General features: G+C 36.6%; 1 protein-coding gene across 8 annotated transcripts in view; it reads right to left on the reverse strand.

Annotated features, from left to right (window-relative positions):
• Positions 1–16,328, reverse strand: part of PDLIM5 (PDZ and LIM domain 5) — a 185,445-nt gene that overhangs the window by 49,120 nt on the left and 119,997 nt on the right. Inside the window, exons 9-11 of one of the 8 annotated variants that reach the window (XM_031469330.2) lie at positions 4,183–4,299; positions 1,864–2,010; positions 862–993 (exon numbers count right to left, since the gene is read on the reverse strand). The exons of the other annotated variants lie outside the window; for them this stretch is intronic. Coding sequence (XP_031325190.1) covers positions 862–993; positions 1,864–2,010; positions 4,183–4,299 — 396 coding nt within the window. The remainder of the gene's footprint in view (positions 1–861; positions 994–1,863; positions 2,011–4,182; positions 4,300–16,328) is intronic. 8 annotated transcript variants of the gene reach the window in all.

Here is a 16,328-nt window from a genome sequence, read left to right on the forward strand (position 1 = left end):
TTAACAGAAGACAGTATAGTGTAAACATAATTTTATGCACTGAGAAACCAAAAAATTTGTGACTTGCTTTATTGCGATCTTTATTACCGTGGTCTGGAATCAAACCCCTAATCTCTCTGTGGCATGCCTGTAATTAAGCATATTGAGAACATCTGTAACAGTGGGTAGGACAAACATTTGATCAACAGACAGCCTATGTCATATCTGGCTTTTACTGATTATAGTCACAGTTCTGTACTCTGCCATTAATTTTATGTTCTGTTGTAAATAATTTTGTAGTTATTTCACTAAGGTTACACTTTTAGTAAGCACTTGAGATATTTTCATTTTTACATTATACCTAATAATTCTGGCGTAATTGTTCAGTTTAGGAGAAAAATCATTTTTTGTGTTCTAGTATTTCCCAGATATGGTGAAAATTAAGTTGTTTGCCCAAGTAAAACCTTCATATTTCAGAACTATAAGATAGTAGCCAATCAAAACCAATTATCTCATTATTCTTGTTCATCTTTTTCAAAAAGTATAAAGGTATGTTTTATTAAACATTTAAGCATTCTCGTATGGCTCCATCCATGCGATTTAAAAACAGGGTTCTATTGGAACTCAGATACTTGCACAATTACTCATAATTTCAAACCAAACATCAAGTGTGCTAATAAAAGATGTCACAAAGGATTAAAAGGCACGTTAATAATCATACAAAATAACATGCTTGTACGTTATCACTGCATTGGAATTACAGTTAATTTAAACTGGACACAAATCAGCTCTAGAATTTTCTTATCTCGGCTGTTAATACGGTGGTGTCAGTGTTAGACCTTTCATAGCAAACCACCCCTGTGATGTCTGCTCCCCCAGTACCTGGTCTTCTTAACATGGACAGAACCAGCTGATTTCCTCGAGGGCTGGAGATACGAAAAAGCTAAAGGCTTGGAAACAGGACTGATGCAAAGTGCATCCAGGAGTGAGTGATATTTTTCAGGACTGGAGAGCCTGGTGAGCGTTTAGAAAGAGTTTTAGGTTGAAAAATCACACTACCAATAGCAGAAAGTACGTAATTTTTATAGCTTGTGATTTGAAACATCTCGAGAGAGATAGAGAGGGACAGAGACAGAGAACAAAGCAGTAGAAAGGATGAAAAGAAGAGTCTGTTATACTATTTTACTCATTAATATAGAATTGAGGGTGGTTATAGAACAGTGGTAGAGTGCATGCTTAGCATGCAGGAGGTCCTAGGTTCAATCCCCAGTACCTCCATCAAAAAAAAAAAAGAAAAAACCCAGAGATTTAAACATGTATTAAAAAACACATATATAATTGATTAAATTTTCACCAAAATTGATCAGGGCAATCTTTTGGAAAGCATTTAAAGCGATAAAGACTACTACAAATTATGTAAAAACAAAACCCGTAACAATAAAAAGGCTGTATTCTTTTTATGGGAGGAAGGAGTGTTAGATCACCCACTCTAGATCACCCTCAAACACAACCAGTTTGTGGGAGCTGATAAAACCAACAGAAACTTAAAATACCTATTTATGCTTGATTCTGTTCCAGATATAAAAATTAAAAATGATAAAAACCCAAAAGTCGATAGGCACACAACATGCAATAATCCATGCAACTGAGAAGTATCACAGATAAATGGTAGCAATGGAAAGAGATAAAAAGAACGATTTAAAGAAAAATCAGTAATAAATATCATAGGATATATTCACAGCCTAGATAACATATCCCCGTACAATTAAGATCTTGTAATAGCGCTGTGACCCTTTGAAATGGGCACGTTTTCTTGGAGGTGAGCTGTAAGACAGTGGAAAGCACTGGATTCACGGCAGACGCACATTGTACACGTAGTTCTACCTGGTTTTTGCAGCGAGAACAGCAGACACAGTGGCGGCCGCGCTGCTCAGAACGGCAGCACTGTATCTGGCAGGAGAAGGCAAGGCAGACAAGTTTCGAAAACCTTCCAAAGAACTTGACGCCACCTTTCTTGTGGAGCTGCTTAAATTGATCAGTAGAGAAAAACAGGAGAGGAACAAAAAGGAAAGTGAGAAGAGGTAGCACAATACAGGTAAGAAAGCAACCTTCCTACGCGTCACACGTGTAAAAGGAGTTCTGGTCCTTTATTTCCTGTCACTGTGATTTCTCTCGGAAATTAAAATCTGATGTGTAATCCTCCATAAAACTGATTTTATGAACACAGAAACATTTCTTAATGTATTTAAGTTCTCTGTCTCTAGTCCTACTTGAATCAGTATCATGTAATAACATTCATTTGAAGATTGATTCGTCAACAACTAAGTAGAAAATAAATCCAAACGTGAAGTGTGAATTCCCATAAGCAGAGAAAGAAGGAAGGTTATGTCAATTTTTCCAAAAAGTCTCTACATTAGGAGTTTTACTGTAGAGATGATATACACCCAGGACCTGACATTTTAATGAGACTCGTGTTTTCAGGAGAAGCAGATACAACCAGCTGCCTATTCAGAAGCAGCAATACGTATTAATACAGACAAGAAATAACTTTAAAATATTGAGAGTAAAGCTATTTGGGGGGGCAGGCGTCTGTGTAAAATATTAACAGCAGTTACAGTGAATATGACTTCAACATCACCTTCTCTGCTCATGTTCTGTATTTCTGTTTTCAGTTAGCTCTGTAAAGATTTAAAAATGCTGGTACTAAATTTTACCTTCAGAATTCTTATTATTTAAAATAATAATTCTTTTCCTTTGGTCTTTTAGAAAAGGTCAAACATTTGGACAGGAATTAACATTTCATCATTAGGACTTTATGACTTTTCAAATTTGGTTATCAAATTGGAATTGAGCATTTCTTTTTTATTAAGTAAAACGGAGGTCTAAAATGCACAAGGTGAAACCTGTGTCTCTTTTCTTCATTTATGAGCACAAGTTCTTAGTGAATATTCCCACTAAACTCTGATTACTTTCTCCAGAATCTGTTGACAACAGCCACCTCTAGCACAAAGTAATTATACATCAAATTCAACCCCAGCTAACGAGAGCTCAGATGTCTAAAACTGTGAGGGTTGACACACGTCTCTTCTACATTTTAGAAGAATTTGATAATCCATGATTCCTAGTTCCACTGGCTACAGTTTTACAAACCATTAGAAGACATTAAAAAAAAAACCAGTGGCAAGCCATTAAATATATATACACACACACATAGAATTGTTAAACTTTAAGTATAACTTTTTGCTAAGTCTAATGATGTATAATCCTCCATAAAACTGATTTTATGAACATACAAACATTTTTTAATGTATTTAAGTTCACTGTCTCTAGTCCTACTTGAATCAGTATCACATAACAACATTCATTTGAAGATTGATTTGTCAACAACTAAGTAGAAAATAAATCCAAACATGAAGTGTGAATTCCCATAAGCAGAGAAAAAAAGGAAGGTTATGTCACCTGCTGTGAATGGCTAGAAAATAAAGAATGAGGCTGACAAAGAGAAAAGAAAGATGCTATCAGTGGCAGAGCAGGGGAATGAGTGTCATGTAAAGCAGAATAAAGTTATCAAGTGATTCAACTTTGAGTTTCTCAATTACTCTCCATCTCTGAGGTAACAGCTACTACTTGAGGGGAGTAATGGTGCATAATAATGAGACACATCAGTCTATAAGCAGGTCAGCTAAAAAAAAAAAATCAGCTAAATTATCCTTCTCCTGCCAGAAGAAAAGGAAAGTGTGATGAATTTGTTTCATCACATTGTATCACAATAATATAAAAGGACTGGGTGTCAGCAGGGTCTAGTAAAATCTTACAAGAATTAACCTGAGTACCTTTAGACTATGTCTGCGCACCTGGAACATACAATCTCTATTGCTCCTTTTTTAGAGGTAAATGCTCTAATTCAGTAAGGTAGACTTCTAACAAGCTCAGGAAAGTTGACTTTCCAAATCACAGAGAATAAATAAAAGAAACAGATTTCCTGACTCTAAATGAGAACTTAGAATCTAAACAAAAAGTAAAAAATATAAAAGCAGTAGAAAGCAGTGTTCCAAGGCTGAGTGCCAAGCTTTCTTGTCTATATATTAGTGATGTCAGTTCTGTAATCTATGATCACTCTTTCCTTTTTAGTCAAACAGTTTTAGTATTTAGTTTCACTGCCAGCATTAAAATTTAGACATACCAAGAGGAAGAAAACTCTACCTAGAATATGTGGTTACTTTAGAAAGTGTAGCTACGTGGCTACCAATATGTGAAACCTGAGGAGTTGCAGGTGGGTGAGGTCCACTCTTAGGTAGGTCTTCCAGAGAACTGTCAAACCTGAGTTTTCAGAAGTAAAATAAACAAGGCAAAGGAAATATTAATGAAAAGCACAGACATTTATCATTTATACTACCTTAAAAGTACACTGGTTCCATTTTGGAATACTGTTAGGTTTCTTTTTTTTTTTTTTTAAGCTTCATATCTACATAAAGTTAAAACCAACACCATCACCCTCACCACCACCAAACATAGGCTGTTCTACCCCCCAATTTTTTTTAACATGGTGACTTCCATGTGATAACAGATATGCTCACAGAGGAAGAAGGGTGGATGGGAATTTCCTATGTATTTTGCATGCTTCAAGAAAACTCAAGCTCAAAGAAATCAAGTTGCCCAATATCATATACCTAAAGGGTCAGGTGGAATTTGAACCAAGTCTGTCTGTACGAGTTCCATTACATAATGCTTTCTAACATCTTGTGGGGCTGAGCAGTGGACCACATGAAAGCAACTAGGGATCTCCTTTCAAGTCAGAATGGTGTGTTTGCAGATCTGAGATTATATGGATGTTGTTTATCTTGATGTAAAACAAAGTATTTCACCCAGTCACACAACAAATGTTTGCATGCAACTGTGTTGTTTGAATATTTTTCATTTTTTCCTTCTGATGTCTTTACCATATTTAATTTTGAATGCCAGGATTTTACTTTAGAAGAAGTATTACCAGATAAAGAAAGGATGAAAAATTCAGGGTGAGGTTTGAAAGAAGAAAGCACCAAGTATAACACTTTGGGAAGAAAAAAATAAATAGGGAAAGTATAAAATTACCCATTTTTTAAAAAGCCTGTAGATAAAGATAGAATGGGTCAGTCATTATACTGATTTTCAAGTGGAAAAATTAACACTAAGATAAAGAAACAGAAAAGAAGAGGTTATATTCCCACTTTTTCTTTAACATTGGCCATACCTCTACCAGAGTGTTGAAAAAAAAAAAAGTAGACAACTTAAGAAAAATGTCATGGTAGAACCAAAACATCCTTTAAGAGGTAGAGCAGAAAAAGTTAAAAGAATAAGAAACATTAAGTCCTATAACACGGCTCAGCAAACCATGGCTCTCAGGTCAAGTTCAACCTGTCTCCCATCTTTTTATGGCCTGGAAACTAAGAATGGTTTTTATATTTGTAAATTGTTTTCAAAAAATGAAAAGAAGATTTCATGACACATATAAACTATATGAAATTGAAATTGCAGCATCCATAAATAAAGTTTTACTGAACATAGCCAGGTTCCACTTACGTATGTCTGTGGCCACTTTCACAAAACAAAGAACTGAGTAGTTGCAACAGACCATATGACTCACAAAATCTAGTTACTATCTGGCTTTTTACAATAAAGGTTGGCTGACCCCTGTTCCAGAGAATAAGATCTCCAAGCAGCTACTAGAGTGAACCTTTAAAAACACAAATCTGAACCTGTCTGTTGTTTAGATGCTTTCAGCACTGCTCTAAGGACAGCTGTGATCATGGGCTACCTATTGCTAGCCTCATCTGATGGAGTCTTCTGTCTGGCTTGCTATAGTCCCAACTGGTCTTCCATCTCCTCTTAAACAGGCCAAGCTTCTTCCCACCTCAAGGCCTCTGTGTAGTCTCTTCATTCTCACTTTCTATACCCACCACTCTGCCACACCTTCACTACACTAATTCTTAAGTATCCTTCTGGCCTTAGTTTAAATGTCACCTCCTCAGGGAGGCCTCCCTGGTTTCCCAAATCCCCTAAAGGTTGCCCATGTCATATGCTTTCGTAACACCCTGTACTTCTTCTTCACAGAATTTGGTCTTACTATAATTATACAGTTTGTGTAGTTATTGGTTTAAATCTGGACTCCTTTGCCAATCAGAAGCTCCCTGAGGTTAGGGACTGCTATGTTTACCGGTATAAATGAAGTGTAACAAAGTGCTTAACATACAGTAAACAAAAAATAAGTATTTGATGGATAAATGCATGAAAGAAATGTATTGTTCTCAAATACAGAACTCACTCACAATATAGATACATTTCTCAGAACATATTTCTACTTTCTAAAGACCGTTTCCCAAGTCAAGTGAGACTGGTATTACTGTTTTAAGAACTGACACATGATCAACCTCAAAGAAATGACTAAAACTCCAAAAATATCTTTTAAAATATCCTTTAAAATATAAATGATCAATGTTCTAGAAAAAATAAAATACAGTTATAAAGAATTATTAATGCCTATATCTTAATATATGAGGACAGGTAAGATACAAGAGTTGGAGAGGTTGAGATTTCCAACACCTCCATGAGCTAGGCTGATTAGAAAAATGAATGCCGCTTGACAATACATTCATATAACTCATGAAATACCTTTTAAAGCCAGATTTCCAAGTTTCCAACAATGTACTTGGGAGGCTTCCCATGTATTACACACACTGATTACTTATTCCTTTGCTTGGCCAAACTCTAAAAATACTAGACTTGAAGAAAATCTTAATCTTAAACTATCTCATTGAATATGGAACAGACATCAGTATCTATTCTCATCCTGTCATTCCCTAATATTTATTCCTTTCAGGGTTGGAGGAAGCTCCGATTAACAGCACCTCAGAAGCAGCCAGACTTTCTGCTTTGTCTGTTACTTAAGTGAGTTTTTTTTTTTTTTTTTCCTCACCAGTGAGAGGTATGAAGACTTTCTCCTTCCCAGATATGTCTGGAGAGCTGGCCTTGCATCCTTTTGGCCTGTTTTTCTCAGGAAAAATGAACAAACAGCTATCTGTGCATTATCTCTCCGGGTAACTGTGCCTTTCTTTGCATAATCTCTGCACTGGGGACGTGTGTTAGCAATCTGCCCATCTTATTACTGTACCAACCTGACCATCCCACTGGACTGGTAAGAGGAACTCTCCTTCTAAATCCCAGTCCTGACAACTCAAACAGCAACATCCTTACCATGTGTACTCCAGCTCCTCCCTTTTGCTCAGGAGCCTCAATTAGTCCCCCTCTATTTCTCCTGCATTTTCCATTTCTCCTTCTCCACTGCAGGCTTTGCATCCCCATTCAAAAATGCTACTGTTTCTCTTAAAACGACGACGACAACAACAAAGTGCCTTCGCCTTCTGCTTTCCCACTCACCTTAATAGCTAAACTCTGGGAAATAACACTTTACTCCCGAAGTCTCCACTTCCTCACCTGCCTGCTCCTCTTCCACCACCGCGAGTGGGGCTCATTCCCCAACCTCTACAAAACCATCTTCCTGCCGAGGTCACAAATGACCTCTCTGTGGCTAAATCCGATTGACAATTTGCATTCCTCATTTTCTTTTTATGGTGGTAAAAAACACAACATAAAATTTACCATTGTAACCATTTTTAAGTGGCCAGTTCAGTAGAGTGACACAGTCACTGCTGTGAAAAAGATCTCCAGAACTCTTGCATCTTGCAAATCCGAAACGCTACACCCAGTAAATAACAACTCCCCTCTCCTCCCTCCCCCAGCCCCTGCTAACCACCATTCTATTTTCCATGAATTTGACCACTGTAGATACCTCACTTAGGTGGAATCATATGTTCCGTCTTTTGAGCGCACTGCTAATTTTAGTCTCGGCATAGGACTCAACTGACAACTCCTTTTCTTCCATCTTCGGTGCCCCGACCCTATACACCTGCCTGTGTTTCTTACTATTTCACTGGCCATTCCTGGCTGCAGGATGTTAAAGCACACCATTAGTAATAAAATTTCAAATGTTAATTTGGCTCATCCATATTTTGGTGGAATGACATGCAAACTATACAAGAATAAACTCTTCACAAAGGCTAACCTTGAAAAGGAATGCATAAAATTATTTTGCAGTATGAAAACTTTGTCTCCAGCTACAAATTTCAGTGTCTCCTCACTCTCTAAATAAATATCACAAAATAATCAAACAGAATGACTTATTGTAACACCACATGGCAAGTTTTTAGTAAAAGAAGAGATTCAGAAACCTTAAAATATGTATTTTATAACAGGTAAAGGAGGAAAATGACAATAAATTGTCCTTGGTATTTTCAATCTTCCACAAAGCAAACACTCACAAACAATCGTAAGCAGAGAATGGAATATACCTGGACCACAGCTGCACTGTGCACTTCTGAGGTTCACTGGCACAGCAAAGCCATTTATTTTAGTCAAGGAAACTGCTTGCTGACAGGAAAAATGGGTATCTTTTGCTGGCTTCCTGACAATAAATTTGGTGAGTGTGTTCACTTGTAACTGTGATCCCCCTTCTGGAAAATTAAATCAACTAAACCTCAGCTGGAAATGTCTGACAGTCTTAATTACAAGTTAAGTTTATTAATTAATTTCAACAGCCTTTGCTCCTGTAGCAATCTAAAAGCATTATTTAAGTCAGCTAATTCTCCATTTATTATAAATGGCATCTTGAAGAGAATTTCAAAATCAGCCAAGTAGGGGCATCCTTGATTTGCACGTGGAGGGGCAGAGGGGACTGACTGTCAGAGGAGAAAAGAAGATGATGAAATATATTATAATACCACCCAAAATGAGGTTTATTTTTCGTGAGAGCGAGGAAAAAGGACTAACTCAAAGAAATTATTTTTCTTGGAGCGTTCCGATTTACTGAAGCAAGGGAAAGAGGGAAACATATAAGCAGGCCTCTGAAGGAACTGGAACTTGTTTGCACTGAGGGAAGAATTTGTTCTTTGTCATTATATCCCGTTTTCTTCAGCACCTTACAAACTCTGCCTTAACTTTATGCCTTTCTCTGCTCTTCTTGCCTTTCCCTGCTCTTCTTGCCTTTCCCTAATGGATTTTGCCATTATTAAATGTCCAGTATTATTATTATGTGAACTCTCTAGTTATCTATACTATTCCTTGCTCTCTGTAGAGAAAATGTAGTATGAGGTCCAAAGAAAACATAAGTAAAGAATGAGCATATTTTTATGCTGTGTCTATAAAAAATACCAATATAATATAAAGATTTTAAGATATGACACCAACTTAAAAATCATTTGTAACAATCCCCTGATAAAAGTCTGACTCCCTCAGTCACAGCAGGGTACTTACCACTAACCTTAGCTGCTCTCATTTTGCATCATCAGTTTCATCACTGGATCATTCCTCTCAATGATTTCAACAATTTCTACTAGTTAGGGAGAGTTTCTTATACAGGGGGAAAAAAATCTGCCATTTTGTAAATATTAATGTAATCCTAATATAAAAAGAATTAATGACAGTGATTTTTTTAAAATTCAGATTAAAAGGATATATTAATCAATAAGCAGTGTTGAGTCAATCCATTACCTATTTCAAAATACAAATGAATCTGTGTGAATACCTCCCGTTCAACAGCCACCCACTGTGAGTCCTGGGAGAAGTCAGGTATCTTGAAAAAGCCACCACGGTGCCCCCGGCTCCAGCCAGAGTGGCCTTCCAGCATGAGAGGACAGAAGCCAAGGGCCACATGTTCCCTGGCTAAAGATTCTGGGTCATGCATCCTGAGCACTCCCACACAGCCACTCATTGCATCCCCTCATTCATTCAACAACCACAAAATATCATTTGAATTCCCCCTTGACGCCAGGCATAATGCCCACTTTAATGTCCTGCTCTCGTGGAGCTTACACTCCAGGGTCCACTGTCCTCTAACAGACTAACAGACCATGAGGACCTGTCCCATCAGACTTTCCATCCCTGTTTACCTGCCACAACCAGAAGTACAAACCCCTCAGTCATCCATCATCTCCCGAGCTCTTCCTCCTTCACCGTCCTATGTATCTCCTAATGGGATCCACTTCCTGCCCCTCTCAGCCCTCACAGACTCTCTATCATTCTACACCTCCCTTGTAGTCCTTTCTAACAGGGGTCCCCATTCTCTCATATCGCATGCTTATAAAGCTGGAGATGGAGCAGGTGTCCTCATTTCTGTTCCTAACATCAGCAGTCATCTTCGATCCTCCAAAATGCCAAGTCCTTTGAGGCCCAAGTCATCAGCCTGTAGCACTGGCTGTCTGTCCACTCACTGTCTTGCCCCCACCTCACACTATTGCTTTAGCCCCCCGCTCACTGGCTCCTCCTTACCCCATTCCAATAATACTTCTTGATGACCTCAGTGTTATCATGCTGAATCACTGAATGAGGAGACTGCTAAATTCTCTGACTTCTTCACTTCAGTGGTAATCCCTCTACAACCAATTAAGTGTTAGGCCTGGAAGACCCCAGCCATGCACTCCAGAATTCACAACCTTTACTTTTTCATCAACAAGTATAACATGCCTAAAATCTGGATTTTAAGCACCTTTTTTCCTAACTCAACCACTCCTCTTCCTCTTGATTTGAATAGCTTTTCTACTGTACTGAACTGAGTCATCAATTTCACTGACTCTTACAACTGAATTAATTCTTATCAAATTCACAGACTCAGCAATTTTCCATTATCCATCACACTGCTCCTCTTCCCCCATCAATATTTCCACACGCCTGTCAGTTCTTCCTCTAAAACATAAACCCGTCCAATCATATACATCTCTATTAGGACCTTCATGGCCTAAACAGCTACCATCTCTTGCCTGAACTAGGGAAATAAACATAGTCTCCTGCTTTCATTATTTTTCCCTTACAATCAAGTTTCCATGGTACTCAGAGTGATCTTTTAAAAACATACATCAGATGTTACTCACATGATTAAAATCCTTTATTTGGCTTCCTATTTAATTGAAATGAGAATCTAAATCCTTTAACATGACCTACAAGGCAATAAATGGTCTTGCCCTTGACAACTTCTTCACTCAATCACTTACCACTCTCTCCTTCATTTACTCTGCTCCAGTCATAGTGGCCTTCTTTCCATTCCTTTAACACACCAAGCTGATTCCTCTCTCAGGGCCTTTGCACTTGCTATTCCCACAGCCTGGAGAGGGTAACTCCTACACATCTGCATGGTTAATATCTCCTTTGAATTATTCCTGTTTCAGCTCAAATCTTCTTTTCCCCTAACTACTGTCTAATGACTTTACTCCTCCCTTCCCTCCTTACACTAGTCCTATTGCCCCATATTATTTCTTTATAGAATACACTGTAATATAAAACTATACTATTTGCACATCTGCTCCGACTACACCGTAAGTGCATGACAGCACTTTGCCTCTGCCACAAACCAAGCACCCACCTAGAACACTGAGTGGCACACGTAAGTACTTCATAAACATTGTTTGGTTTATTTATTATATACAATATGTAATAAACATGAGCAGAGACCACTGCTCATCTATGAGGCCCGAAACTAAGGGAGAATCTTTGTGGGAGAAGACATAGTTGTGGATCTTGGTCAAGGAACTAGCTCACGCTATCAGCCAAAAAGAATTATATAACTGCCTCTGACCCAAAGAAAGCTTAAATATCTCATGATTTTTCAGTTGATTTTCTTGGGATTATCTATATAATTGTTGGAGATTAATGCCAAAGATTAAACATAATATGCCACATGAGAGTTTACTAGCACAGAATAGAACTATTAACTTGCCTTATAATTCTAGAAGTCAAATGACATGACACACTTGTATTAGGCTCATTTTCTTCTAAAATCCCTAGTGTTTCAAATATTTGTTTTTGCTAACCTTATCCCACCCCTTTACCCCAAATATGTCCCAGAAGAGCAAATGATTTGATCCAAATTACACATAACCATACTACATTTCTTTCTTTCTTTAAAAAAAAAAAAAAGCTAGATTTGGTCCATTTGCCTACACTTGTGATATATTTTTGAAGGAGGATCTTTTTATGACAGATGAATGCTATCCCTCACTGCCTCATGTTACCCATAAATTTAGGTAGCAAGCTGTAGAGGGCCTCATCTAAGTCACTGACTGATCTTCAAATAATATTCATTGGTTAAACTCCTTCAACCTGTTATGAATCATTGGCCTCATTTTATTTTTAAATTCAAAGGGATCTTAAGAGCCTTTCTTTGATGACTTGTTAAAATTAACATTTCCCCCAGTCTATCCAAAATGTGTTAAGTTAGGTGTGACTGGTTTCTTGAAAACTTAATTCTGGGTCTTGGCAATTCTGCCTTCCTTTTCTCAATGCTCACTAACTGGCTTTTAATAACTCCTTCTAGTAATAACCTATTATGAAAAAGAATATATAAATATACATATGTATGTGTATATACATATGAATCACTATGCTGTACACCAGAAACACAATGTTGTAATCAAATATACTTCAATAACAATTAATTAATTAAATACTTCATAATGAACCTAAAAAAAAGTCTTCTAGACTTTTTTTTCAGGTGAGCTCAAGCTCAAATTAGTTTATAATTTGGAAGTTGACCTTTTTCTGTTTTGAAAATCAGCACTTGTCCCCATTTATTATTTATTTACCTGTCCCTAGTCTTCTACTTTATTTTTCATTCACCAAGATAAAAAAAAATGAAAATTGTGTTACTTGGCAAATCTCACCTGTTAAGTTCTCTAAATACTCAGGCTATAAATCATCAAGAAAAAGAGACTACAGAGAGCTCATTTAGAACAACTTTCTACCTGAGGCTTCAATTTCTTCCAGAATGTAAATAAACCAAAACCTTTTCGGCATTTACCTCCAGGTTTGAGTAACTTTTGTTTGCTTTTTTTATATTTTTCAACAACCAGCATTTATTATTTTAATAAGAATTCCTGATAATACTCCCCTTTTTTACTTTTTCATCTCTTGAATTAATGTTGTCTGGTTGTTTTATTTTTCACAGTGAAATGATTTCTGTATTTGCGTGTATATACATTTACCTAACACGCACATGGTACTGCTTTAATATCCCTCCTAATATCATTGCTAAGAGATCTGTTGATTTTGACAAGAGATATTTGATTCCATTACTGTAAGTTAAGGATAAGTCTGAGCCCATCAAGTTTGTTTAGAAGTCTTGCTTCTTTGTATTAAAACCTCAAATTCGCCATTATGTAAACAGTGATATACAACTGCCCTAAGCCATTAAAATATCTCAGAAATTTATCCTCATTTTTTCCTACCTATGAATTACTAGGATATTGGTACAAATAAAGTATGTGAAAAGATAAAACACACATGTACCACTAGCTCAAATACTGCTGAGCTGTCATCCTAGCTTTAACACATTCTTCTGTTACTAGAAATTAATACCTATTCTTCAGAAGTAATTAATTAGATGCATCTGGGAGATGAACACCTATTGAGTGCTGAGACTGCTTTTATGATCAATGTAATTTGAAAACAGAGTTCTTTAATTTGACTAAGAAGAAAATTAAGACGTCTAAATATCCATACCTGTCATGTTTTATATTATATAGTATACGGTTGCAGTGTTCTTTTATAAAACCATACCATCATAATAAAAATCTTTACATAAAGGTAGAAAAACCTGAGCTTCTGAAAATTTCAATGTGACTGAAATATGTAAAACTGAATAGTGGCAAAAGCTAGAAAATTAAGCCGCCATCATGGTGAAGACTGCCTATTAGCAAACAATGAAGCTAAAACACTCCCTTACACCATATACAAAAATCAACTCAAAATGGATTAAAGACTTAAATATAAGACAAGATACAATAAACCTCCTAGAGGAAAACATAGGCAAAACATTATTTGACATACATTTAAAAAATTTTCTCCTAGAAGAAATAAAAGCAAGAATAAACAAATGGGACCTAATGAAACTTACAAGCTTCTGCACAGCAAAGGAAACCAGAAGTAAAAGAAGAAGAAAACCTATGGAATGGGAGAAAATTTTTGCAAGTGAAACCGACAAAGGCTTGATCTCCAGAATATATAAGCAGCTCATACGACTCAATAAGAAAAAAATAAACAACCCAATCCAAAAATGGGCAGAAGACCTAAACAAGCAATTCTCCAAGGAAGACATACAAATGATCAAAAAGCACATGAAAAAATGCTCAATATCACTAATTATCAGAGAAATGCAAATCAAAACTACAATGAGGTATCACCTCACACCAGTCAGAATGGCCGTCATTCAAAAATCTACAAATGACAAATGCTGGAGAGGCTGTGGAGAAAGGGGAACCCTCCTACACTGCTGGTGGCAATGCAGTTTGGTGCAGCCACTATGGAAAACAGTGTGAAGATTCCTCAAAAGACTAGGAATAGACTTACCATATGACCCAGGAATCCCACTCCTGGGCTTGTATCCAGAAGGAACCCTACTTCAGGATGACACCTGTACCCCAATGTTCATAGCAGCACTATTTACAATAGCCAAAACATGGAAACAGCCTAAATGTCCATCAACAGGTGACTGGATAAAGAAGATGTGGTATATTTATACAATGGAATACTACTCAGCCATAAAAACCGACAACATAATGCCATTTGCAGCAACATGGATGCTCCTGGAGAATGTCATTCTAAGTGAAGTAAGCCAGAAAGAGAAAGAAAAATACCATATGAGATCGCTGATATGTGGAATCTAAAAAACAAAAACAAACAAACAAACAAAAACAAAGCGTAAATACAGGACAGAAATAGACTCACAGACAGAGAATACAGACTTGTGGTTACCAGGGGGGTGGAGGGTGGGAAGGGATAGACTGGGATTTCAAAATTGTAGAGTAGATAAACAAGATTACACTGTATAGCACAGGGATATATACACAAAAAGTTATGATAACTCACAGAGAAAAAAATGTGACAATGAGTGTGTATATGTCCATGAATGACTGAAAAATTGTGCTGAACACTGGAATTTGACACAACATTGTAAAATGATTATAAGTCAATAAAAAATGCTAAAAAAAAAAAAGACTGCCTATTAGCAACACCCCTAATTAATCTTTTTAAGTTGTAATTTCTTTAGAATAAAAAAAAAGTTGCAGGAAGTGTCTTCAATACTGAGCTTTAGTCAAGAAAAGAAGTTCCTTTTATTTTCTTTAGTTGAGTTCAATAAAATAATTTTGTGAAATTTACCTCTCTAAAGGTGAAGTGAAAAGAATTTATCCAAACAGTATCATAAGAGAAACATTGTTCATCTGATAAAATGCCTAGAGAACTTAGTCAATTTTTTTTTATTATGAATATTGATTTTTATGAAGAAAATCTTTTTATATGGTAGTCTTCTCAGCTTAATTTGGGAAAAGTACTCAAGTACTTCCATAATTAAACAGAGAATCAAACAATTTGTGCGTGAAAATGAGTAGACGGGAACTATGTTTCTTGCTTTAGTAACTTTATAAGTACTTTTCTCACAAGGAACTCAAGTGTAGTAATTACTTATGTTCAATAGATGGCAGCCTTTATATTATAGTCACCAAACCAGTATTTGCATAGGACAGTATAATCCACCAGTAGAAAATGAAAGCAGATAAATTACAAATATTCCATATTTTGCAACAAACAAAAAATTACTGCTTGGTTATATACCCATTATTTGAATCTGTGGTCTTTTTTCCAGGTTGGCAAAATGCTTTGCAGGAATCCATATGATAGTATTGGCTAAACGGTTCTGTCCAGCTGTTAATGTTTTTATTTTTTAAAAATTAGACTATGCTGTGAAAGCACTGGTGTTCTGTGTTTTGGGGAAAATCTGACTGTTAATTCTTACCTCATGAAAACATGTGAGAATATGAGCCTAGGAGTGATCCCTGATCTCTTTGCATCGCTTATAAGGAATGGTTTTAGATTAACTTAAATGACGTGTGTCTTAATACGGAGATGCAACAAGAGTCCAGTATACGGTGAAACAACAATAATGAAGACACGCACAGGAAAGCAAACTCATTGCTACTCATTAATCTGTTTTATGTGGACCATGTGAATGTCTACGAACGAGCTAAAACATTTTGAAAACTTGCTGTAAAAAGAGCATGCTTGGAAATACTTATGTATTATCTGCTTTCTAAATTTTCAGTGAATATACAAAGGTCCTACGTTTCTGTTCAAGAAGTGACTTAACATCTGTTCTGATGGCCCTCAGCTGGAAATCATGTGGACATTATTTGGTGCTATGGGACAGCCTAGAAGAGGATATTTTCCCCCCATAACTGCTTCAGTTTTGTGTAATGTAACTGGCGACTGGAGTT

Source organism: Camelus dromedarius, chromosome 1 (genome assembly GCF_036321535.1).
Source record: "Camelus dromedarius isolate mCamDro1 chromosome 1, mCamDro1.pat, whole genome shotgun sequence".
Taxonomy (NCBI): domain Eukaryota; kingdom Metazoa; phylum Chordata; class Mammalia; order Artiodactyla; family Camelidae; genus Camelus; species Camelus dromedarius.